This window comes from Cherax quadricarinatus, chromosome 34 (genome assembly GCF_038502225.1).
Source record: "Cherax quadricarinatus isolate ZL_2023a chromosome 34, ASM3850222v1, whole genome shotgun sequence".
NCBI lineage: Eukaryota > Metazoa > Arthropoda > Malacostraca > Decapoda > Parastacidae > Cherax > Cherax quadricarinatus.
In genome coordinates this window covers 1,309,366-1,336,865 of record NC_091325.1, presented here as the reverse complement: position 1 = coordinate 1,336,865, position 27,500 = coordinate 1,309,366, and the positions used below count along the sequence as shown (strand labels likewise).

Here is a 27,500-nt window from a genome sequence, read left to right as displayed (position 1 = left end):
CGAATTTATTAACTTTTTTCACTAAGGTATTTGAGGAGGTAGATCATGGTAATGAATATGATATTGTGTATATGGACTTCAGTAAGGCTTTTGACAGGGTCCCACATCAGAGACTATTGAGGAAAATTAAAGCACATGGAATAGGAGGAGAAATTTTTTCCTGGATAGAGGCATGGTTGACAAATAGGCAGCAGAGAGTTTGCATAAATGGGGAGAAATCAGAGTGGGGAAGTGTCACGAGCGGTGTTCCACAGGGGTCAGTGTTGGGCCCCCTGCTGTTCACAATCTACATAAACGACATAGATGAGGGCATAAAGAGCGACATCGGCAAGTTTGCCGATGACACCAAAATAGGCCGTCGAATTCATTCTGACGAGGACATTCGAGCACTCCAGGAAGATTTGAATAGACTGATGCAGTGGTCGGAGAAGTGGCAGATGCAGTTTAATATAGACAAATGCAAAGTTAGTAGGTTGTAGGTTGGTAGACAGCAACCACCCAGGGAAGTACTACCGTCCTGCCAGATGACTGTGAAACAAAAACCTGTAACTGTTTTGCATGATGGTAGGATTGCTGGTTTCTTTTTCTGTCTCATAAACACGCTAAGATAACAGGGATATCTTGCTACTCCTACTTACACTTTGGTCACACTTCACAGACACGCACATGCATATATATATATACATACATCTAGGTTTTTCTCCTTTTTCTAAATAGCTCTTGTTCTTTTTTATTTCTTCTATTGTCCATGGGGAAGTGGAAAAGAATCTTTCCTCCGTAAGCCATGCGTGTCGTATGAGGCGACTAAAATGCCGGGAGCAATGGGCTAGTAACCCCTTCTCCTGTATACAATTACTAAAAAAGAGAAGAAGAAAAACTTTATAAAACTGGGTTGCTTAAATGTGCGTGGATGTAGTGCGGATGACAAGAAACAGATGATTGCTGATGTTATGAATGAAAAGAATTTGGATGTCCTGGCCCTAAGCGAAACAAAGCTGAAGGGGGTAGGAGAGTTTCAGTGGGGGGAAATAAATGGGATTAAATCTGGAGTATCTGAGAGAGTTAGAGCAAAGGAAGGGGTAGCAGTAATGTTAAATGATCAGTTATGGAAGGAGAAAAGAGAATATGAATGTGTAAATTCAAGAATTATGTGGATTAAAGTAAAGGTTGGATGCGAGAAGTGGGTCATAATAAGCGTGTATGCACCTGGAGAAGAGAGGAATGCAGAGGAGAGAGAGAGATTTTGGGAGATGTTAAGTGAATGTATAGGAGCCTTTGAACCAAGTGAGAGAGTAATTGTGGTAGGGGACTTGAATGCTAAAGTAGGAGAAACTTTTAGAGAGGGTGTGGTAGGTAAGTTTGGGGTGCCAGGTGTAAATGATAATGGGAGCCCTTTGATTGAACTTTGTATAGAAAGGGGTTTAGTTATAGGTAATACATATTTTAAGAAAAAGAGGATAAATAAGTATACACGATATGATGTAGGGCGAAATGACAGTAGTTTGTTGGATTATGTATTGGTAGATAAAAGACTGTTGAGTAGACTTCAGGATGTACATGTTTATAGAGGGGCCACAGATATATCAGATCACTTTCTAGTTGTAGCTACACTGAGAGTAAAAGGTAGATGGGATACAAGGAGAATAGAAGCATCAGGGAAGAGAGAGGTGAAGGTTTATAAACTAAAAGAGGAGGCAGTTAGGGTAAGATATAAACAGCTATTGGAGGATAGATGGGCTAATGAGAGCATAGGCAATGGGGTCGAAGAGGTATGGGGTAGGTTTAAAAATGTAGTGTTAGAGTGTTCAGCAGAAGTTTGTGGTTACAGGAAAGTGGGTGCAGGAGGGAAGAGGAGCGATTGGTGGAATGATGATGTAAAGAGAGTAGTAAGGGAGAAAAAGTTAGCATATGAGAAGTTTTTACAAAGTAGAAGTGATGCAAGGAGGGAAGAGTATATGGAGAAAAAGAGAGAAGTTAAGAGAGTGGTGAAGCAATGTAAAAAGAGAGCAAATGAGAGAGTGGGTGAGATGTTATCAACAAATTTTGTTGAAAATAAGAAAAAGTTTTGGAGTGAGATTAACAAGTTAAGAAAGCCTAGAGAACAAATGGATTTGTCAGTTAAAAATAGGAGAGGAGAGTTATTAAATGGAGAGTTAGAGGTATTGGGAAGATGGAAGGAATATTTTGAGGAATTGTTAAATGTTGATGAAGATAGGGAAGCTGTGATTTCGTGTATAGGGCAAGGAGGAATAGCATCTTGTAGGAGTGAGGAAGAGCCAGTTGTGAGTGTGGGGGAAGTTCGTGAGGCAGTAGGTAAAATGAAAGGGGGTAAGGCAGCCGGGATTGATGGGATAAAGATAGAAATGTTAAAAGCAGGTGGGGATATAGTTTTGGAGTGGTTGGTGCAATTATTTAATAAATGTATGGAAGAGGGTAAGGTACCTAGGGATTGGCAGAGAGCATGCATAGTTCCTTTGTATAAAGGCAAAGGGGATAAAAGAGAGTGCAAAAATTATAGGGGGATAAGTCTGTTGAGTGTACCTGGTAAAGTGTATGGTAGAGTTATAATTGAAAGAATTAAGAGTAAGACGGAGAATAGGATAGCAGATGAACAAGGAGGCTTTAGGAAAGGTAGGGGGTGTGTGGACCAGGTGTTTACAGTGAAACATATAAGTGAACAGTATTTAGATAAGGCTAAAGAGGTCTTTGTGGCATTTATGGATTTGGAAAAGGCGTATGACAGGGTGGATAGGGGGGGCAATGTGGCAGATGTTGCAAGTGTATGGTGTAGGAGGTAGGTTACTGAAAGCAGTGAAGAGTTTTTACGAGGATAGTGAGGCTCAAGTTAGAGTATGTAGGAAAGAAGGAAATTTTTTCCCAGTAAAAGTAGGCCTTAGACAAGGATGTGTGATGTCACCGTGGTTGTTTAATATATTTATAGATGGGGTTGTAAGAGAAGTAAATGCGAGGGTCTTGGCAAGAGGCGTGGAGTTAAAAGATAAAGAATCACACACAAAGTGGGAGTTGTCACAGCTGCTCTTTGCTGATGACACTGTGCTCTTGGGAGATTCTGAAGAGAAGTTGCAGAGATTGGTGGATGAATTTGGTAGGGTGTGCAAAAGAAGAAAATTAAAGGTGAATACAGGAAAGAGTAAGGTTATGAGGATAACAAAAAGATTAGGTGATGAAAGATTGAATATCAGATTGGAGGGAGAGAGTATGGAGGAGGTGAACGTATTCAGATATTTGGGAGTGGACGTGTCAGCGGATGGGTCTATGAAAGATGAGGTGAATCATAGAATTGATGAGGGAAAAAGAGTGAGTGGTGCACTTAGGAGTCTGTGGAGACAAAGAACTTTGTCCTTGGAGGCAAAGAGGGGAATGTATGAGAGTATAGTTTTACCAACGCTCTTATATGGGTGTGAAGCGTGGGTGATGAATGTTGCAGCGAGGAGAAGGCTGGAGGCAGTGGAGATGTCATGTCTGAGGGCAATGTGTGGTGTGAATATAATGCAGAGAATTCGTAGTTTGGAAGTTAGGAGGAGGTGCGGGATTACCAAAACTGTTGTCCAGAGGGCTGAGGAAGGGTTGTTGAGGTGGTTCGGACATGTAGAGAGAATGGAGCGAAACAGAATGACTTCAAGAGTGTATCAGTCTGTAGTGGAAGGAAGGCGGGGTAGGGGTCGGCCTAGGAAGGGTTGGAGGGAGGGGGTAAAGGAGGTTTTGTGTGCGAGGGGCTTGGACTTCCAGCAGGCATGCGTGAGCGTGTTTGATAGGAGTGAATGGAGACAAATGGTTTTTAATACTTGACGTGCTGTTGGAGTGTGAGCAAAGTAACATTTATGAAGGGATTCAGGGAAACCGGCAGGCCGGACTTGAGTCCTGGAGATGGGAAGTACAGTGCTGAAAATATCTAGCCTAGACAGGACTCGCAGCAATGGTTTTAAGTTGGAAAAATTCAGATTCAGGAAGGATATAGGAAAGTACTGGTTTGGTAATAGAGTTGTGGATGAGTGGAACAAACTCCCAAGTACCGTTATAGAGGCCAGAACGTTGTGTAGCTTTAAAAATAGGTTGGATAAATACATGAGTGGATGTGGGTGGGTGTGAGTTAGACCTGATAGCTTGTGCTACCAGGTCGGTTGCCGTGTTCCTCCCTTAAGTCAATGTGACCTGACCTGACTAGGTTGGGTGCATTGGCTTAAGCCGGTAGGAGACTTGGACCTGCCTCGCATGGGCCAGTAGGCCTTCTGCAGTGTTCCTTCGTTCTTATGTTCTTATGTCAGTGTATTGTGTAAATTGTCAGTGTATTGTGTAAATTGTCAGTGTATTGTGTAAACTGTTAGTGTATTGTGTAAATTGTCAGTGTATTGTGTAAACTGTTAGTGTATTGTGTAAATTGTCAGTGTATTGTGTAAACTGTTAGTGTATTGTGTAAATTGTCAGTGTATTGTGTAAATTGTCAGTGTATTGTGTAAACTGTTAGTGTATTGTGTAAATTGTCAGTGTATTGTGTAAATTGTCAGTGTATTGTGTAAATTGTCAGTGTATTGTGTAAATTGTCAGTGTATTGTGTAAATTGTCAGTGTATTGTGTAAACTGTTAGTGTATTGTGTAAACTGTCAGTGTATTGTGTAAACTGTTAGTGTATTGTGTAAATTGTCAGTGTATTGTGTAAACTGTTAGTGTATTGTGTAAACTGTCAGTGTATTGTGTAAACTGTCAGTGCTGAGAGTGTCTGTCAGACTCGTCAGGGACACACAAAGTTTCTCTACATCATAAAAACCAATAGACAGAAATTATTCAAACTGTGACTAAGTTTTCTTCCACCAGAGGTCACTTACAACTAATATTAAATATTTTAATTTCAGATTAATATTTATTTGTTGTTGCTTTTAAATGGAAAGTAATGTATCCTATATGGCTAGACGAATTTTTATATAATACTTACATATAAGACATCGCAAACCAATATATATATATATATATATATATATATATATATATATATATATATATATATATATATATATATATATATATATATATATATATATATATATATATATATATATATATATATATATATATATATATATATATATATATATATATATATATATATATATATATATATATAGATAGATAGATAGATAGATAGATAGATAGATAGATAAATAGATAGATAGATAGATTACAACTATTACACAACGATAACGTTTTTAATTGTGGTTAGGTATCCGATTGTGGTGTCAGACACTGTTAGTCGTGGTGTCAGACACTGTTAGTCGTGGTGTCAGACACTGTTAGTCGTGGTGTCAGACACTGTCACTCGTGGTGTCAGACACTGTCACTCGTGGTGTCAGACACTGTCACTCGTGGTGTCAGACACTGTTACTCGTGGTGTCAGACACTGTCACTCGTGGTGTCAGACACTGTCACTCGTGGTGTCAGACAATGTCACTCGTGGTGTCAGACACTGTTACTCGTGGTGTCAGACACTGTCGCTCGTGGTGTCAGACACTGTCACTCGTGGTGTCAGACACTGTCACTCGTGGTGTCAGACACTGTTACTCGTGGTGTCAGACACTGTTACTCGTGGTGTCAGACACTGTCACTCGTGGTGTCAGACACTGTCACTCGTGGTGTCAGACACTGTTACTCGTGGTGTCAGACACTGTTACTCGTGGTGTCAGACACTGTTACTTGTGGTGTCAGACACTGTTACTCGTGGTGTCAGACACAGTTACTCGTGGTGTCAGACACTGTTACTCGTGGTGTCAGACACTGTTACTCGTGGTGTGAGACACTGTCACTCGTGGTGTCAGACACTGTCACTCGTGGTGTCAGACACTGTCACTCGTGGTGTCAGACACTGTCACTCGTGGTGTCAGACACTGTTACTCGTGGTGTCAGACACTGTCACTCGTGGTGTCAGACACGGTTACTCGTGGTGTCAGACACGTTTACTCGTGGTGTCAGACACTGTTACTCGTGGTGTGAGACACTGTTACTCGTGGTGTGAGACACTGTCACTCGTGGTGTCAGACACTGTCACTCGTGGTGTCAGACACTGTCACTCGTGGTGTCAGACATTGTCACTCGTATGTCAGACACTGTCACTCGTGGTGTGAGACACTGTCACTCGTGGCTTCAGACACTATTACTCGTGGTGTCAGACACTGTCATTCGTGGTGTGAGACACTGTCACTCGTGGTGTGAGACACTGTCATTCGTGGTGTGAGACACTGTCACTCGTGGTGTCAGACACTGTTAGTCGTGGTGTCAGACACTGTCATTCGTGGTGTCAGACACTGTCACTCGTGGTGTCAGACACTATTACTCGTGGTGTCAGACACTATTACTCGTGGTGTCAGACACTATCATTCGTGGTGTGAGACACTGTCACTCGTGGTGTGAGACACTGTCATTCGTGGTGTGAGACACTGTCACTCGTGGTGTCAGACACTGTCACTCGTGGTATCAGACACTATTACTCGTGGTGTCAGACACTATTACTCGTGGTTTCAGACACTATTACTCGTGGTGTCAGACACTGTCATTTGTGGTGTGAGACACTGTCACTCGTGGTGTGAGACACTGTCATTCGTGGTGTGAGACACTGTCACTCGTGATGTCAGACACTGTCACTCGTGGTGTCAGACATTGTCACTCGTAGTGTCAGACACTGTCACTCGTGGTGTCAGACACTGTCACTCGTGGTGTCAGACACTGTCACTCGTGGTGTCAGACACTCTCAATCGTAGTGTCAGACACTGTCACTCGTGGTGTCAGACACTCTCACTCGTGGTGTGAGACACTGTTACTCGTGGTGTCAGACACTGTCACTCGTGGTGTCAGACACTGTCACTCGTGGTGTCAGACACTATTACTCGTGCTGTCAGACACTGTCATTCGTGGTGTGAGACACTGTCACTCGTGGTGTCAGACACTGTCACTCGTGGTGTCAGACACTATTACTCGTGGTGTGAGACACTGTCATTCGTGGTGTGAGACACTGTCACTCGTGTGTGAGACACTGTCATTCGTGGTGTGAGACACTGTCACTCGTGGTGTGAGACACTGTTACTCGTGGTGTCAGACACTGTCACTTGTGGTGTCAGACACTATTACTCGTGCTGTCAGACATTCGTGGTGTACTGTACTCGTGCTGTCAGACACTGTCACTCGTGGTTCGACACTGTCACTCGTGTGAGACACTGTCACTCGTGGTGTCAGACACACGTGGTGTCAGACACTGTCACTCGTGGTGTCAGACACTGTCACTCTTGGTGTCAGACACTGTTACTCGTGGTGTCAGACACTGTTACTCGTGGTGTCAGACACTGTCACTCGTGGTGTCAGACACTGTCACTCGTGGTGTCAGACACTGTTACTCGTGGTGTCAGACACTGTCACTCGTGGTGTCAGACACTGTCACTCGTGGTGTCAGACATTGTCACTCGTAGTGTCAGACACTCACTCGTAGTGTCAGACACTGTCACTCGTGGTGTCAGATCCTGTCATTCCTTGCGGTCTCCGGATGGTAACTTCTTAAACATTTGGTGAATGACACAGCCAAGGGATCCTGTAGCCTCGACCTCAACACAGACACACACTTGTATCCTGCCAGGGATGAGAAGGAACCCGTGTAACTACAAGAAGTACATAGAATTACATGGCTGTACATCGAAGTACACGGGGTTGTATGATTATGTATATACAGAGTGTATACATGGTGAAAGTGTTTTTTCTTCGTCGGGTCGCCCTACCTCGGTGGGAGACGGCCACTGTGTTGACAAGTATATGTTAGTGAATATACACAGGAAGGTGTGTATCTCTCAGTTTATATTAACAGGCGTCAGTTCTAGGTATATAAACAGGTATGTATCACTCAGTATATATACACAGAGAGGTATGTATCCGTATATACATAAGAGTGTTCGTCTTAGAGTATATGCTCAGAGGTATATATCTCAGTCTATACACGCAGGTCTTTATTTAATTAAAATCTTAAGAAACAGTCTCATTAATGTTAGTGTATAGGTGACCCTTATTGACCAAGTTACAATTAGTATAATTTATACCTAACAAACTAAGGTTCTAAGTACTTTCTATGCTCACCTGATTCACCTGGTCGGACGAGAGGGGCTGTCATCCTCAGGCAGGTGTTGTGGACTTCAGGTGAACCGAGGTAGGGGAGGGTGGACAGGGGCAGGAGACCCTCACCTAAGTACGTACTGCCTCCACTGACCCTTACCACTTGAAGGGTAAGTTGTAGCCACCCGGGGCTTCCCCCTCCAATTACACCTGTGGGACTGACCACCTGGGTTAGTCTACCTTCTCCAACACGTCCGTCAAGGATCTACAACACGGAAAATCTTGTGTGGGAGAACCTTGTGAATTGTTCCAGCCAGGATATTGTGGGTTGTATTCGCGGTGTCATCAATATATGCACTTGTAGAAGTGAAGATTATTATGATTATTCTTATTAATATTATTGTTAGAGAAGGTACGTTTATCTCTACCAACAGTGCAACTCCGTGTATGGAATACTGCTGCTCCCATATAATACTGCTGCTCCCATATAATACTGCTGCTCCCACATAATACTGCTGCTCCCACGTAATACTGCTGCTCCCACATAATACTGCTGCTCCCACATAATACTGCTGCTCCCATATAATACTGCTGCTCCCATATAATACTGCTGCTCCCATATAATACTGCTGCTCCCATATAATACTGCTGCTCCCACATAATACTGCTGCTCCCACATAATACTGCTGCTCCCACATAATACTGCTGCTCCCACATAATACTGCTGCTCCCACATAATACTGCTGCTCCCACATAATACTGCTGCTCCCACATAATACTGCTGCTCCCACATAATACTGCTGCTCCCACATAATACTGCTGCTCCCACATAATACTGCTGCTCCCACATAATACTGCTGCTCCCACATAATACTGCTGCTCCCACATAATACTGCTGCTCCCACATAATACTGCTGCTCCCACATAATACTGCTGCTCCCACATAATACTGCTGCTCCCACATAATACTGCTGCTCCCACATAATACTGCTGCTCCCACATAATACTGCTGCTCCCACATAATACTGCTGCTCCCACATAATACTGCTGCTCCCACATAATACTGCTGCTCCCATATAATACTGTAGCTTTAGTTATGGCAGTTGTGAGAGTGGCAGGTGGAAGACATGATACAAGTGGCAGGTGGAAGACATAACACAAGTGGCAGGTGGAAGACATGATACAAGTGGCAGGTGGAAGACATGACACAAGTGGCAGGTGGAAGACATGATACAAGTGGCAGGTGGAAGACATGATACAACAGGTGGAAGACATGATACAAGGCAGGTGGAAGACATGGAAGACATGATACAAGTGGCAGGTGGAAGACATGATACAAGTGGCAGGTGAAGAAGACAGGTGGAAGACATGATACAAGTGGCAGGTGGAAGACATGACACAAGTGGCAGGTGGAAGACATGATACAAGTGACAGGTGGAAGACATGATACAAGTGGCAGGTGGAAGACATGATACAAGTGGCAGGTGGAAGACATGACACAAGTGACAGGTGGAAGACATGATACAAGTGGCAGGTGGAAGACATGACACAAGTGGCAGGTGGAAGACATGATACAAGTGGCAGGTGGAAGACATGATACAAGTGGCAGGTGGAAGACATGATACAAGTGGCAGGTGGAAGACATGATACAAGTGGCAGGTGGAAGACATGATACAAGTGGCAGGTGGAAGACATAACACAAGTGGCAGGTGGAAGACATGATACAAGTGGCAGGTGGAAGACATAACACAAGTGGCAGGTGGAAGACATAACACAAGTGGCAGGTGGAAGACATAACACAAGTGGCAGGTGGAAGACATGACACAAGTGGCAGGTGGAAGACATAACACAAGTGGCAGGTGGAAGACATGATACAAGTGGCAGGTGGAAGACATAACACAAGTGGCAGGTGGAAGACATAACACAAGTGGCAGGTGGAAGACATGATACAAGTGGCAGGTGGAAGACATAACACAAGTGGCAGGTGGAAGACATGATACAAGTGGCAGGTGGAAGACATAACACAAGTGGCAGGTGGAAGACATAACACAAGTGGCAGGTGGAAGACATGACACAAGTGGCAGGTGGAAGACATAACACAAGTGGCAGGTGGAAGACATGATACAAGTTTCAGGTGGAAGACATGATACAAGTGGCAGGTGGAAGACATGATACAAGTGGCAGGTGGAAGACATGACACAAGTGGCAGGTGGAAAACATGATACAAGTGGCAGGTGGAAGACATAACACAAGTGGCAGGTGGAAGACATGATATAAGTGGCAGGTGGAAGACATGATACAAGTGGCAGGTGGAAGACATGATACAAGTGGCAGGTGGAAGACATAACACAAGTGGCAGGTGGAAGACATGATACAAGTGGCAGGTGGAAGACATAACACAAGTGGCAGGTGGAAGACATAACACAAGTGGCAGGTGGAAGACATGACACAAGTGGCAGGTGGAAGACATAACACAAGTGGCAGGTGGAAGACATGATACAAGTGGCAGGTGGAAGGCATGATACAAGTGGCAGGTGGAAGACATGATACAAGTGGCAGGTGGAAGACATGACACAAGTGGCAGGTGGAAGACATGATACAAGTGGCAGGTGGAAGACATAACACAAGTGGCAGGTGGAAGACATGATACAAGTGGCAGGTGGAAGACATGATACAAGTGGCAGGTGGAAGACATGATACAAGTGGCAGGTGGAAGACATGATACAAGTGGCAGGTGGAAGACATGACACAAGTGGCAGGTGGAAGACTTGACACAAGTGGCAGGTGGAAGACTTGACACAAGTGGCAGGTGGAAGACTTGACACAAGTGGCAGATGGAAGACATGACACAAGTGGCAGGTGGAAGACTTGACACAAGTGGCAGGTGGAAGACATGACACAAGTGGCAGGTGGAAGACTTGACACAAGTGGCAGACACTTCCCTACAATATGAAATTGGCAGACACTTCCCTACAGTATGGAAGTGGCAGACACTTCCCTACAGTATGGAAGTGGCAGACACTTCCCTACAGTATGGAAGTGGCAGACACTTCCCTACAGTATGGAAGTGGCAGACACTTCCCTACAGTATGAAAGTGGCAGACACTTCCCTACAGTATGAAAGTGGCAGACACTTCCCTACAGTATGGAAGTGGCAGACACTTCCCTACAGTATGGAAGTGGCAGACACTTCCCTACAGTATGGAAGTGGCAGACACTTCCCTACAGTATGGAAGTGGCAGACACTTCCCTACAGTATGGAAGTGGCAGACACTTCCCTACAGTATGGAAGTGGCAGACACTTCCCTACAGTATGGGAGTGGCAGACACTTCCCTACAGTATGGAAGTGGCAGACACTTCCCTACAGTATGAAAGTGGCAGACACTTCCCTACAGTATGGAAGTGGCAGTGGCAGACACTTCCCTACAGTATGGAAGTGGCAGACACTTCCCTACAAAGTGGCAGACACTTCCCTACAGTATGGACGTGGCAGACACTTCCCTACAATATGAAAGTGGCAGACACTTCCCTACAGTATGGAAGTGGCAGACACTTCCCTACAATATAAAATTGGCAGACACTTCCCTACAGTATGGAAGTAGCAGACACTTCCCTACAGTATGGACGTGGCAGACACTTCCCTACAGTGTGGAAGTGGCAGACACTTCCCTACAGTATGGCAGTGGCAGACACTTCCCTACAGTATGGACGTGGCAGACACTTCCCTACAGTATGGAAGTAGCAGACACTTCCCTACAGTATGGACGTGGCAGACACTTCCCTACAGTGTGGAAGTGGCAGACACTTCCCTACAGTATGGCAGTGGCAGACACTTCCTACAGAAAACAAGAAACTACTAACAACTGGAAGGTGTCGTAGAAGGAGGCCGGAGGTCGCTGCTTGGAGGTGGTGCAGACAGAGGCGCTGGGGAACATGTGACGAGGAACCAGCTGCACCTCCACACAGTACCTGGCCTGCTGACCTGACCTCTGACACGAAGAACCTGTGGCCTCACTCCAGCAGATATCCCGAACCTCCAGCACCCTCACCCTCAGACTTCCAGGTTGACTGTAAAATGTCTGTTTAGTAAACAAAAAGTGGTTTGTTAGTCTTTTTAGTGGCTGTCTATGTTTGTTTATCTGAGAGTACATTTTGTAGCAACAGGAGAAGAGCTACACTCGTGTCCCGTCTACAGTGTTAAGTTTTAAGAGTGTCACATTAAATATAACCCATATAGTAATACCTAGTGGATTCCATTCCTACTGCCTGCCATTATATGTAAAGAAATGCTTTCTAGTATCGTCTCTGACATCCTCATTACCCTAGTGAATTCTCCCAGCTCAGGCTGACGGAGTGCAACCCTAAATATGATCACCATCCTGCTTGATGGAACACGACAAGGAAATAACTACTTCAGATCTCACTGTGTAACTCACTTCTCAATCTTAACGTTTTGTTCTCCTCTTTGTTAAGAAATTTTGATCTAACTTATCACATTCTTCTTATGATCAAGATCATATATATAGTTATCATGTAATAAGATCACAGTAAACAGGTGATATCACAGTATGCAAAACAACCACTGTGAAAATATAGTGAACTTCCAAGTACTTACGCGATTTCTCACATTATCAAGGAATTCGCTATTTTTTCACAGTGGTTGTTTTGCATAGTTATACGTCGTCCCCCATTTTTTCTCTTTTTAACCAATGTATATACACAGAGGTATTGTACGTGTGTTTCTCTTACTCTGAGAAGGAGGTGGGCTGTGGTGGGCGTGGTGTGGTGGGTGAGGTGGGTGAGATGTTCCTGGTAGTACTGAAGGATCAGCTGGTGTGAAGACACCCGTCTTTCATCCAGGTCCTCCACTAGTGACCTGTAACCTGTCACACACTGTCAGTGACCTGTAACACACACACCCCCACACACTATCAATGACCTGTAACCTCACACACACACACACACCATCAGTGACCTGTAACACACACACACCCACACACTATCAATGACCTGTAACCTCACACACACACACCATCAGTGACCTGTAACACACACACACCCACACACTATCAATGACCTGTAACCTCACACACACACACACACCATCAGTGACCTGTAACACACACACACCCACACACTATCAATGACCTGTAACCTCACACACACACACACCATCAGTGACCTGTAACACACACACACCCACACACTATCAGTGACCTGTAACCTCACACACACACACACCATCAGTGACCTGTAACCTGTCACACACCATCAGTGACCTGTAACCTGTCACTGCCAGTCATAATATTCTTCAACATAACGCAAATGTAACTTGAAATAATCTAATCATTCTAGCAAAACCTAACTTAATGTAACTTACACGTATGTTGTGTAATGTCATCTAACTTAAACAGGTTAACGTAATGTAATCTAATGCTCCTACATGAATGGTATGCAATACAGACAAGATAAAGTGTTAGACACGTTTGTAGATAACCAGTCTACAAATAAAGATACCCAGTCTACAAATAAAGATACCCAGTCTACAAATAAAGATACCCAGTCTACAAATAAAGATACCCAGTCTACAAATAAAGATACCCAGTCTACAAATAAAGATACCCAGTCTACAAATAAAGATACCCAGATGTTGCACATGTGTCTAATTCTTGATCTACTAATACTTTTCTAGTCAGAACTCACTGGCACATCCCGGGTCACTGTTGAGATCACAGCTGTGGCGTCACCCAGCAGTGACCACAGCCTCTCCACTTTCCCTCACCCACAACTGTGACAACAGTGCCGGGCACTGTTTCCGTGACACTGTCAGCAACGACTTACCAGTTATCATTTACCGACCTTCATAGATCAACTCATCAAATCTATAATCACTAAAGTGATTATTTATTTAATTACTAACTGTAGTGATTCAACAGTTAATTATTACACTGGGATTGTGTCTGAAGAAGGTGCCAACGAACCTGGGGTGGTAGCTGAGGAGGGTGGTAGTGAGCCTAGGGTTGTGAACACACGGAAAGTTGACTGCAGCATCTGGTACACACACTCGAAATAGTCAGGTGTTGTCCTCTGTGGTGGCAGGTCGTGGCCACGGCACCAGCAAATTGAAAAAACAATGCATATATAATTAACGTTAAGGTGGCTCGTGGCCTGGTTCGCAAAGCTCTCGCTTCACACGCTGAGGGTCCGGGTTCGAGTCCCGGCAAGGGTGAAAACATTGGGCGTGTGTCCTTAGACCTGTTGCCCATGTTTCACCCATCAGTAAAATGGGTACCTGGGTGTTAGTGGACTGGTGTGGGTCGCATCCTGGGACAAAATTGACCTAATTTGCGGGAAATACTCTGCATAACAAGCGGTTTTCTATACAGTAGTATGTCATTGATGTCAGCTATGGTCTGTATATCTTGTACATGTACTGGTAGAAAATAAAGATATACGTATGTTAAGGTGTATTGTATGTGATCAGTGTGTGTGTGTGTCTGCATGATCATCATCATATTTCAGTGTAACTTAAGTGGTAAGTAACACTGTACGTTTATCCTTGCTCAAGCTCCACTGGTTATATCTACATCTTTACAAATATTACAGTTATTTCATATATATTATAATGACTTCACAACTGATCTACAGAGTATAATGCAGATGTATAATCTGAAGAGAATTTAAATATCTTCCAGCAACACACACACTGACCCTCTCACCTGTGCCTTCCCACTGACGGTGAGCATGAAGGCTGCTAAGACAGCCTCCCACAGGCGCTGCAGGAGAAGCTGCTGGAGAGGGGAAGGAAGATGGTGATAGATAAGTGTGAGTGTTGGTGTCAACATGTGGTCCAGCAGGTAGCCTTCTCTCCCTTCTTCACACGCCCTCTCCACACCCTCTCTCAGCCTCTCCCTCACCTATATTAACAAATGTGATCATGGTATTATCCACCAGAAAATAAGGTTCGTAGATATAACAGGAAAAATAGGAAAATTAATATTATTTTTTTTTTCAAAAAGAACACAGATGTAGTAAATAAAGGTAAATCTAGCCTTAGCAAAGTTGAGTTGGTCAAGGCAGGATCCTGGTGCCTCTACTGTTTTAATATTCATAACATCAACTACCTCTCCACCTCCTCTACTTCGTCTTCCACCAGTGTTGATGTCTGTGTAATCAACTGATGAAGACTGCAACACAGGCGAAACATTTATTTAATAAAGATTGTTCGTGTTGCCCATGTATCTTAGTCTTCTACTTCTTGGTATTTTATACCGTTGGTAACATGATAAAAACATTCTCCAGTACTTCCTATCTTCCAGTTATTCCTGTCATCAAAATCAACATGAAAGTCGCCTTGGTAGAAGACAGGGGAACATTACAAGCAAATATCAGAGCTCATTACCTTTGTACCTAGTTCAGCTATCAAAACTTTGGGGGCCCAGTCCCTGGACCCATTACGTACCTCTGTAATCTGTAAATACCTTTGTAACTTGTCATGATTGTGACTAGACCTACCTGGAGTTCATTACCTTTGTAAATTGTGAGCTCATTACATTTGTAAATTGTGAGTTCATTACCTCTGTAACTTGCTCAGCTATCAAAACTTTTGGAGTCCAGTCCCTGGACCAATTATGTACCTCTGTAATCTTTTGACTACCGCCCACAGGATGGGTATGGGATGCATAATAAACATATTAAACTAAACTAACCAAGTCGGACCGAAACGTCGTCGTAAGCTTCTCTCTTTTATGTGCGGGTTATTTGTGTATCGTTCCAGTCACGGTATTGTGCCTTTTTGTTATTTAATCACGGAGGTCAGAGCAACGACGAACTGGACGATGGGAACTTTCAAAACAAGAGAAGTAACGTCACTGGTGATACTTCTCAAATCATCTGTTCTCTCACGTCTAGAATATTGCTCGACGTTGACGGTTCTATACACAAATAACCCGTACATAGGAGAGAGAAGCTTCCGACGACGTTTCGGTCCGACTTGGACCACCTGTAAATGGTCCAAGTTAAGCCGATATGTCGTGGTAAGCTTCTCTCTGCTATGTACGGGCTATTTGTGGTTGTTCCAGTCACGGTATTGTTCCTCTTTGTTCTTTCTTGACTGCTGTGTTCAAGGCAGGAGAGATATTGTTGATCCATTCTTAACCAAATGCAAGAAACGTGTTAATCAACACGTGTCTTGTTTAAGAAATGTCCCATGTCCAAGCTCCATGTCCAACAACGATAAGTAAGACAAGTTTATAGTTCTACTCACTACATGTTTTATCAAAAATTCGACCAGTGTTGATAAAAACTTTGTCTCACCTTATCAACAGCTGACTCTATGGTGCCGTCGAGCAGTGTATCAATGTTGCTGCTGACACTGGCAGTGAGAGTCATCACGGTGACCTTCACTTGTTCTGCAGCAGTGATTCTCTTACCCTGCAGCAGCTGCTGCACCGTCTCTTCCACCCCCAGGATGCCAGCCAGACCCAGTACCTGACGCTGTGCTTCACTTATACTCGCCACCACCCTTACCAACTGTAGGAAGAGAGAACATTATGATTAATAATAATAATAATAATCTTTATATCAACCAGTACATGATACAACTTATACAGACCATAGCTGACATCAGTGACATATTCTATAGAAAGTTCCTGGTTATGCAGAGCATTTTCCGAAACTTAGGTTAATTTTGTCCCCAGGATGCCACCCACACCAGTCGACTAGCACTCAGGTACCTACTTACTGCTAGGTGAATAGAGACAGCACGTGTCTTAAGGAAACACTCCCCAATGTTTCTACCCGTACCGGGGATCGAACCACGGACCTCAGTGTGTGAGCTGAGTGCACTACCAACCAAGCTACGGGGGACGCACATGAAAGGAAATATATTTCAAGTAACCGATATCAGATATTTCCGATAGTTACTTTTAGGTTGAAAAGAGGCGAGTGAACATCAGTCTCAGAAGTGGACGTGGGCGTGGGTCGTGTTGTGGGCGGTGTTGAGTGGGTGGTCATGGCAGTGTTGGAGTGGAGTAGACTTGTAAGTCCTCTGCAACACTCCACTGCCATGGAAGACAAGTTCTCCAACACCAGCACCAACAATGCTCCCTTTGTTTCCTCCTGTGGCCACGCTAGCGCCTCCCACCAACACTCCACCTGCAACACACACAACATAGCTGCAACACACACAACATAGCTGCAACATACACAACACAGCTGCAACACACACAACACAGAGTTCTCTTAAATTGCTTTTATCTGAGAAACACGAATAAGATAATGACATAATAATAAAAGGTTATATTCACATGTAAACAAAGGATATTAACCCATAATTACCTTAGTGAACACTCTGAGTAGTTCCTGGAGGGAGGAAGTGGAGGCAGATCCAGGAACAGTGGAAGATGATGCAGGAACAGTGGAAGATGATGCAGGAACAGTGGAAGATGATACAGGAACAGTGGAAGATGATGCAGGAACAGTGGAAGATGATGCAGGAACAGTGGAAGATGATGCAGGAACAGTGGAAGATGATACAGGAACAGTGGAAGATGATACAGGAACAGTGGAAGATGATACAGGAACAGTGGAAGATGATGCAGGAACAGTGGAAGATGATGCAGGAACAGTGGAAGATGATGCAGGAACAGTGGAAGATGATACAGGAACAGTGGAAGATGATACAGGAACAGTGGAAGAGGATACAGGAACAGTGGAAGATGATACAGGAACAGTGGAAGATGATGCAGGAACAGTGGAAGATGATGCAGGAACAGTGGAAGATGATGCAGAAACAGTGGAAGATGATGTAGGAACAGTGGAAGTTGATACAGGAACAGTGGAAGATGATTTATAGATAAGCGAATGGGATTCACAGACAGCTGAAGAATTAGGAGGTTCCAAAGAAGGGTCTGAAACTGACAAAGAGGATTCGGAAGCGACCGATGTGGCTTCAGGAATCACAACAGCAAGGTCAGCATCCTTTGTGAGAGCACACTGAAGATTTCTCAGCGTCTGGGTGTGGAGATGAGTCAACCAGTTGGCTACTGCGCCTATGAACCAGTTGGGGAACCCCTCCAACTCTCCCTTCTCACCAGCTGTGGCTTCGTCTCCCGTTGCTCCAGCTATCTTGACGAACCTCCGACAAACATCATTATTATTATTATTATTATTATTATTATTATTATTATTATTATTATTACACTCAGGTCGTCTCCCACCGAGGTAGGGTGACCCGACAAGGAAAACACTTCCACTGTCATTCATTCGATCACTGTCTTACCAGAACACGACATCTACTGCCTCCAGTATTCTACTGCCTTGATGTATTCTATGTATATCCTAGTGATATACTCTATGTATGCATCTGATGTATACATGCAGTATATTTATTTCACGTGAGGTAACGATCATGCAAATGTTCGTTATCGAGTTTACGTTAGTTCTTTTTTTCCCGTATATTAAGTATTGCATGTAATAATGTGTAATTAAACATTTGTGTTACCTTGTTAATGGTGACGGCTTGAGCTGTGTGGACCCTACTCACCTGTGTTGTCGAGCTTAATTAAGGGTTGTGACGGCTTGAGCAGTAAGAACCCTACTCACCTGTGTTGTTATGGAATTTGAGGGCTGTGACGGCTTGAGCTGTGTGGACCCTGCTCACTTGTGTTGTGGAATTTAAGGGCTGTAATAACTTGAGAGGTATGAATCCTACTTGCCTGTGTTGTCGAGCTTAACGGTAGTGACGGCTTGATCAGTATGAACCCTACTCACCTGTGTTGTTATAGAATTTAAGGGCTGTGACGGCTTGAGCAGTATGAACCCTACTCACCTGTGAATCGTGGCCAGGTTGCTGTACACTGACCAAAGAGACGATCCCACAGAGAAATCTTGCAAGACTCCCACAACCTTCTCATCCTCATCTGTGATATAGAAGTATTTCTCAGTGTGTAGCATTATTTGTAAGTAAAGATAATGATAATAACTTTGATATTAATATTACTGACTGATGCGGCAGTAAATAATAATAAAATAATAAATCCTAACTAGTCATAAGTTTGCCTATGATACTCCAATATAGACACTTTGTATTGTGCCAAAACAAAAGCATTCACATTGCTAAACTCACAAATTATGATGTAGTCACTTAGCCTTAATACCATAATCTGTAAGGATTTAATGTTAAGAATTAATCTAAGTCTGCTCGAAATGCCTAGCCATGCTAGGTGTCCTAGTGGCCCCCTCTGTAATTAGTATTTTATAACATGTAAACCACACAATACCCAAAACCTGTAAACCCCACATTGTAACCCTTATAGAGAATAAACTTGAATTGAATTGAATTGAATTGAATGGTAGGGGTAACGGTATTAGTATTAGTAATTAGTAGTAGTAATAGCAGTAGTAGTAGTAATAGCAGTAGTAGTAGTAGTAATAGCAGTAGTAGTAGTAGTAATAGTAGCAGTAGCAACCGAAATAATGTTATTTTTAAAGTTACATCCAGTGTGTTTATTTTTCAACGCATAATTTTAATACCTTTGGGTGTGGGCATGGGTGATGGTGTAGGCGTGGGCGTGGGCGTGGGCGTGGGCGTGGGGGTAGGGTAAGATGGTTTGAGGAGAGGCCTTAACACCTTGCCAACATGTTTACAAAACTCCCGGTAACTAATGTTGGTGTAAGTCATCAGTACTTCTCTGTGGAGGAGAGAACTCTATTGTAGTGGTGTGGGTAATGTTAGTGGTGTGGGTAATGTTGTTAGTGGTGTGGGTAATGTTGTTAGTGGTGTGGGTAGTGGTATTAATGTTAATTATTAAGCGTAGATTAGTGTTGGAAGTGGTTTTGGTGGTAGATGTATTGGTGTTAATGGTAGGGATGGTAATGCTGGTGCTAGAGTTGGAAACTGTGAGTGCGGGTTGGTGGTAAGGTGGCAATAGTGGTAGTGGTGATGGTAGGCTGGTGATGGTTGTCTGGTGAGGGTAGAGTGGTGATGGTAGGGTGGTCATGGTAGGCTGGTGATGGTAGGCTGGTGATGGTGATAGTAGTAGTGGTGGTAGGCTGGTGATGGTGTTAGTAGTGGTGATGGTAGGCTGGTGATGGTTGTCTGGTGAGGGTAGAGTGGTGATGGTAAGATAAGATAAGATAAGATTTCGTTCGGATTTTTAACCCCGGAGGGTTAGCCACCCAGGATAACCCAAGAAAGTCAGTGCGTCATCGAGGACTGTCTAACTTATTTCCATTGGGGTCCTTAATCTTGTCCCCCAGGATGCGACCCACACCAGTCGACTAACACCCAGGTACCTATTTGCTGCTAGGTGAACAGGACAATAGGTGTAAGGAAACGTGTCGAAGTGTTTCCACCCGCCGGGAATCGAACCCGGGCCCTCCGTGTGTGAAGCGGGAGCTTTAGCCACCAGGCCACCGGGCCACGGTAGGGTGGTCATGGTAGGCTGGTGATGGTAGGCTGGTGATGGTGATAGTAGTAGTGGTGGTAGGCTGGTGATGGTGTTAGTAGTGGTGATGGTAGGCTCGTGATGGTAGAGTGGTGATGGTAGGGTAGTCATGGTAGGCTGGTGATGGTGATAGTAGTAGTGGTGGTAGGCTGGTGATGGTAGGGTGGTGATGGTAGGGTGGTGATGGTAGGGTGGTCATGGTAGGGTGGTCATGGTAGGGTGGTGGTGGTAGGCTGGTGATGGTAGGCTGGTGGTGGTAGGCTGGTGATGGTAGTCTGGTGATGGTAGGCTGGTGATGGTAAGCTGGTGATGGTGATAGTAGTAGTGGTGGTAGGCTGGTGATGGTAGGCTGGTGATGGTAGGCTGGTGATGGTAGACTGGTGATGGTAGGCTGGTGATGGTAGGCTTGTGGTGGTAGGCTGGTGATGGTAGGCTGGTGATGGTAGGCTGGTGATGGTAGGCTTGTGGTGGTAGGCTGGTGATGGTAGGCTGGCGATGGTAGGCTGGTGATGGTAGGCTGGTGATGGTAGGCTGGTGATGGTAGTCTGGTGATGGTAGGCTGGTGATGGTAGGCTTGTGGTGGTAGGCTGGTGATGGTAGGCTGGTGATGGTAGGCTGGTGATGGTAGGCTTGTAGTGGTAGGCTGGTGATGGTAGGCTGGTGATGGTAGGCTGGTGATGGTAGTCTGGTGATGGTAGGCTGGTGATAGTAGGCTTGTGGTGGTAGGCTGGTGATGGTAGACTGGTGATGGTAGGCTGGTGATGGTAGGCTTGTGGTGGTAGGCTGGTGATGGTAGGCTGGTGATGGTAGGCTGGTGATGGTAGTCTGGTGATGGTAGGCTGGTGATGGTAGTCTGGTGATGGTAGGCTGGTGATGGTAGGCTGGTGATGGTGGTCTGGTGATGGTAGTCTGGTGATGGTAGGCTGGTGATGGTAGGCTGGTGATGGTAGTCTGGTGATGGTAGTCTGGTGATGGTAGGCTGGTGATGGAAGGCTGGTGATGGTAGTCTGGTGATAGTAGTCTGGTGATGGTAGGCTGGTGATGGTAGGCTGGTGATGGAAGGCTGGTGATGGAAGGCTGGTGATGGTAGGCTGGTGATGGTAGGCTGGTGATGGTAGTCTGGTGATGGTAGCCTGGTGATGGTAGTCTGGTGATGGTAGGCTGGTGATGGTAGGCTGGTGATGGTAGGCTGGTGATGGTGATCTAGGCCTACACATCACCTCTCACCAACAATCAAAAATTTTTAATTCCTACAGCAGAGATTAAATTCATCTCTGAAGATATATACTGTGAGAGAAATATACCTGTCAGTATACTCACGTATATACCGTGTCTAACAAAGTTCCTAAAATAATTTAACAGGTTGAATTTCCTTGTTTACTTAACATATTTAATATAAATTAATTAATATTATATTGCAATAAGTCAGAAGTTATGTTGCGTGGAGTCATATTTACTTGTGGAAGATGTTATCATAGCAGTGAGCATGGTGGAGTATAATGGAGTGGGCGGTGTGTATGAGGCCGCCCACACGCCCCTCCATCCACCCATCTTGCTGCTCCTCTTGTTCCAGTTTGTGTTCCTTGTGTTTTTTGTGTTGTTCTTGGTGTTGCCATTTATCCACAGTTTCTCCCCACCTGTAATTATCATTACTTACAACTTTTTTAATTAAATATAATAAGTAAAATATAGAATAAACATGTGTACTGACCTATATGTGGTTGCTGGGGTCGAGTTACAGCTCCTGTGTGTGTGTGTGTGTGTGTGTGTGTGTGTGTGTGTGTGTGTGTGTGTGTGTGTGTGTGTGTGTGTGTGTGTGTGTGTGTGTGTGTGTGTGTGTGTGTGTGTGTGTGTAATTGCTAATCACATTGTATTTATCACAACAAGTTTACACGTTGATGTTAGCAAATCTAAAACACTTGGATGAAGGTACCAGTGGCTGGCGTGGGTGACCAGGGCACCACGGATGTCATCCTGCAGGTTAGGTTGACCTGTCTGGTCCAGGAGACGTCTGGTCTCCGGGTGCTGCTCCAACCTCCATAGTGACCTGTAACAAGGTGAACGTTCAAGGTAGTTCCTTGATGAGACTGTCTAGACGACTGGAACAGGCTTTCTAAACTTACAAGTGTGATGTAACAGTTATAACTCCCGTTTTAAATATATTTCAACTTTCTGTTTACATTTTAGTTATTTTTTAAAATTCTTTATAATCCTTCAAGGAAAATAATCAATTTTGTGGTTTTTTAATGGAGTGTCTTAAGGAAATACTTATTATACTGTTAAGTTTTCCTGCCCACAAGTTAAACTGCTGGGCACTGACTGTCCAGTGACTGGGTACTGACTGTCCAGTGACTGGGTACTGACTGTCCAGTGACTGGGTACTGACTGTCCAGTGACTGGGTACTGACTGTCCAGTGACTGGGTACTGACTGTCCAGTGACTGGGTACTGACTGTCCAGTGACTGGGTACTGACTGTCCAGTGACTGGGTACTGACTGTCCAGTGACTGGGTACTGACTGTCCAGTGACTGGGTACTGACTGTCCAGTGACTGGGTACTGACTGTCCAGTGACTGGGTACTGACTGTCCAGTGACTGGGTACTGACTGTCCAGTGACTGGGTACTGACTGTCCAGTGACTGGGTACTGACTGTCCACTATCTGAGTACTGACTGTCCACTAACTGGGTACTGACTGTCCACTAACTGGGTACTGACTGTCCAATGACTGGGTACTGACTGTCCACTATCTGGGTACTGACTGTCCAGTGACTGGGTACTGACTGTCCACTAACTGGGTACTGACTGTCCAGTGACTGGGTACTGACTGTCCAGTGACTGGGTACTGACTGTCCACTATCTGAGTACTGACTGTCCACTAACTGGGTACTGACTGTCCACTAACTGGGCACTGACTGTCCAGTGACTGGGTACTGACTGTCCAGTGACTGGGTACTGACTGTCCAGTGACTGGGTACTGACTGTCCACTAACTGGGTACTGACTGTCCAGTGACTGGGTACTGACTGTCCACTATCTGGGTACTGACTGTCCAGTGACTGGGTACTGACTGTCCACTATCTGGGTACTGACTGTCCACTAACTGGGTACTGACTGTCCAGTGACTGGGTACTGACTGTCCACTATGTGGGCACTGACTGTCCAGTGACTGGGTACTGACTGTCCAGTGACTGGGTACTGACTGTCCACTATGTGGGCACTGACTGTCCAGTGACTGGGTACTGACTGTCCAGTGACTGGGTACTGACTGTCCACTATCTGGGCACTGACTGTCCAGTGACTGGGTACTGACTGTCCAGTGACTGGGTACTGACTGTCCACTATCTGGGCACTGACTGTCCAGTGACTGGGTACTGACTGTCCACTATCTGGGTACTGACTGTCTACTAACTGGGTACTCACTGTCCACTAACTGGGTACTCACTGTCCACTAACTGGGTACTGACTGTCCACTAACTGGGTACTCACTGTCCACTAACTGGGTACTCACTGTCCACTAACTGGGTTCTGACTGTCCACTATCTGGGTACTGACTGTCTACTAACTGGGTACTGACTGTCTACTAACTGGGTACTCACTGTCCACTAACTGGGTACTGACTGTCCACTAACTGGGTACTCACTGTCCACTAACTGGGTACCCACTGTCCACTAACTGGGTACTCACTGTCCACTAACTGGGTACTCACTGTCCACTAACTGGGTACTCACTGTCCACTAACTGGGTACTCACTGTCCACTAACTGGGTACTCACTGTCCACTATCTGGGTACTGACTGTCCACTATCTGGGTACTGACTGTCTACTAACTGGGTACTCACTGTCCACTAACTGGGTACTCACTGTCCACTGACTGGGTACTCACTGTCCACTAACTGGGTACTCACTGTCCACTAACTGGGTACTCACTGTCCACTAACTGGGTACTGACCGTCCACTAATTGGGTACTGACTGTCCACTAACTGGCTACTGGCTGTCCACTAACTGGGTACTGACTGTCCACTGACTGGGTACTGACTGTCCACTGACTGGGTACTGATTGTCCACTGACTGGGTACTGACTGTCCACTAACTGGGCACTGACTGTCCACTAACTGGGTACTGACTGTCCACTAACTGGGTACTGACTGTCCACTAACTGGGTACTGACTGTCCACTAACTGGGTACTGACTGTCCACTAACTGGGTACTGACTGTCCACTAACTGGGTACTGACTGTCCACTAACTGGGTACTGACTGTCCACTAACTGGGTACTGACTGTCCACTAACTGGGTACTGACTGTCCACTACCTGGGTACTGACTGTCCACTAACTGGGTACTGGCTGTCCACTAACTGGGTACTGATTGTCCACTAACTGGGTACTGACTGTCCACTAACTGGGTACTGACTGTCCACTAACTGGGTACTGACTGTCGTGGCTGTAAGATTCACAAGTCAGTAAACAAACTTTTATTGTGCTGATTAAACGGGAATCAAAATTTGACACAATTCTGCACATCAAATGGTCAGATCTGCACCAACACACTTGACTTTCACTTTCCATCCTCGTCGATTTTTGGGGCAATTTATTTTGAACGTTGGAAGCTCCGCTACTGAGGCTTTCGAAAGTTATCCCAGCCATTCCAGGATGCTGGTAATTTATTCAATAACTTTGCACATAAGGCACGTGAACATGCTAAGTGTTCCAAGATTTTTGCCCTTGTTACCGTACACAAGTGTTGAAGATTTGAAGGCGATTGGATGAGGCGTTCTCGAGTTATGAGTCGAAAAGTTGAAAGTAGAAGACAGAAACAATGTGGCAGCCTCGTAAAGATCCTTCAAATTACTGAAAAAAATCTTTTTTTGCTTCTTTAAGCATTGTTCTGTTGTTACACGATGGTAATAACATACACACAAACACACACGTGGGGTGTCACCTACCTGAGTGTGTAGGTGAGCTGAGGCTGCCACAGGTGACCAGGTGGGTAGGTGTCATGCAGGTGCCTGAGTCGCTGCAGGCTGGAGAACACATAGAGTGTGAGTGAGTGTAGCAGGTGGTGCAGATCCTCCTGATGGTATACACCAGCTGCCAGGGCATTCTGTACCTGCAGCAGCTGGCGGTGGGCCCAGATGGCGTCTAGGGAAGTCAGGCGACTGCCCACCACCCACCACACCAGCTGCTTAACCTCCTCATTAAGGTTTAACTTGACTCCCAGATGGTACAGGTCCTCCCTGGCCTGTGCAGACAGCTGGCCACTCCACAGCTGGGGCTTCACTTCTCTCTAAGGAGAATCAAGAGAAAGAGAGAGACACAGTGAACCTGAAATAAACATAACACAACATCTCTAAGAGGTACAGACCTTAGGCTCACAACGGAAGGGCCCGCGATCGATCCTGGGGCGAGTGAAACCGCTGGGCATATTTCCTTACACCTGTCACCCCTAGTCACCTAGCAGTAAAACAGGTACCCCGTCAGCTGATTGGTATGGGTGGCATCCTGCAGCACAGTGCCATGGGACCACAATGTTACTAACCGGCTTGCATGGGCTTCCCTGGGCTTTTTAATTACCTGGGCATTAATCTGGGTATCGTCTGCAGCATACATGGCATTATATTAATGATTGATAATGCCCACAAGTTGATGTATAAGACAAATGTACAATACATGGGTATGTTGATTGGTGTTGAGAATATTGCTTTGTTTTACGGACTCTGGGAATCAAATCGGGGAATTTTTGGTTGTGTGGGTAGTGGGTGGAGCCTTATACTCACCGTGCTTGGGTGTGGGTGGAGGTGGTGGGTGAGGGCGGCGGTGAGGGCGGCGTGATAGGCACGACGACGCCCATCCTGCGGCCACCCGGGGAAGACATGAGCAGCCAACAGCGTCCCGTGTTCCTCGCACTTTCCCTCACGACGCCTCCTACGCCACTCCTGCAGGAGGTGGTGCAAGTCAGTAGTCCTAGTGGACCACCCCGACCCCCACTCCCACCATACACACATACAAATATATTATTATTATTATAATCAAGGGGGAAGCGCTAAACCCGGAGGATTATACAGCGCCTGGGGGGGGGATGTGGAAGGCATTCAGGCTTAATTCGGGGAACTGGAACACAGATCCAATTCCCTAAATCAAGAGCCCCTCACCAACATCAAGGAACCTTCCTTGAGGGGATTTCAAATATAGAAGTCATGGTATCACGCACACACGCAGGACCAGAATGTTTCAGAGATGGGACATAGCAACAAGGGGTCACACCCCGAAATTAAAAACTCAGATGAGTCATAGGGATGTTAGGAAGTATTTCTTCAGCCTTGGAATTGTTAGTGGAGGCAGGATCCATACATAGCTTTAAGAAGAGGTATGATAAAGCTCATGGAGCAGGGAGAGAGTGAACCTGTTGGCGACCAGTGAAGAGGCGGGGCCAGGAGCTATGAATCAACCCCTGCAACCACAATTAGGTGAATACACAATAGGTTTGTACCGAGCTGATGGTTTTCAGTTACCATAACAAGATACACTATTAGTGGTATCTTATGGTACAGTGCTGAACCCGTGTGGTTTATTCAGCTCAGTGTGGTGGAGGCTCGATCCTCCGTCTACTGGTAGCCTAGCAAGCACGCTACTCACATAGAAACATAAAAGTAGCGGAACTTTTAGCTCACAAGTGAAGGACCAGGCTCAATCCTGGGGGAGAGGGGAAGTATAGGCAATTCCTTTAACACCCAACTTATTTTCACAATGGAGGTAAGTCACGTTGACTGCCTTTCTTGGGGGGCTATCCTGCTGGATAATTTACACATATGTTACTATGTGTGATAATTGCACTTATGTTCACCTGTACCTAAGTAAACTTACTTACTTGTTCGTCTTGTGTTGGCTTAGTAGTACTCTTGTAGCAATTGTACTTAAAACCTTCTTTATAGTTGCTTCCTGTAGGTAAGCAGG

The 27,500-nt window shown here is 45.1% G+C and overlaps 2 protein-coding genes across 2 annotated transcripts in view; one reads left to right on the top strand and one right to left on the bottom strand.

Moving 5' to 3' along the window:
• LOC128693702 (carbohydrate sulfotransferase 11) overlaps positions 1–14,931 on the top strand; it is a 29,641-nt gene extending 14,710 nt beyond the window's left edge. Inside the window, exon 7 of the mRNA XM_070091086.1 lies at positions 14,797–14,931. Coding sequence (XP_069947187.1) covers positions 14,797–14,811 — 15 coding nt within the window. The 3' untranslated portion in view covers positions 14,812–14,931. The remainder of the gene's footprint in view (positions 1–14,796) is intronic.
• The window catches only part of LOC128693703 (uncharacterized), a 20,819-nt gene continuing 617 nt past the window's right edge, over positions 7,299–27,500 (bottom strand). The window contains exons 1-16 of the mRNA XM_070091082.1: positions 27,415–27,500; positions 26,324–26,482; positions 25,493–25,833; positions 22,484–22,597; positions 22,008–22,187; positions 19,637–19,794; positions 18,933–19,023; positions 17,441–18,239; positions 17,027–17,257; positions 16,418–16,633; positions 14,821–15,018; positions 14,083–14,188; positions 12,851–12,984; positions 11,963–12,180; positions 8,125–8,318; positions 7,299–7,626 (exon numbers count right to left, since the gene is read on the bottom strand). The exon at positions 27,415–27,500 is cut by the window's right edge and continues 617 nt beyond it. Coding sequence (XP_069947183.1) covers positions 7,514–7,626; positions 8,125–8,318; positions 11,963–12,180; positions 12,851–12,984; positions 14,083–14,188; positions 14,821–15,018; positions 16,418–16,633; positions 17,027–17,257; positions 17,441–18,239; positions 18,933–19,023; positions 19,637–19,794; positions 22,008–22,187; positions 22,484–22,597; positions 25,493–25,833; positions 26,324–26,482; positions 27,415–27,500 — 3,338 coding nt within the window. The 3' untranslated portion in view covers positions 7,299–7,513. The remainder of the gene's footprint in view (positions 7,627–8,124; positions 8,319–11,962; positions 12,181–12,850; positions 12,985–14,082; positions 14,189–14,820; positions 15,019–16,417; positions 16,634–17,026; positions 17,258–17,440; positions 18,240–18,932; positions 19,024–19,636; positions 19,795–22,007; positions 22,188–22,483; positions 22,598–25,492; positions 25,834–26,323; positions 26,483–27,414) is intronic.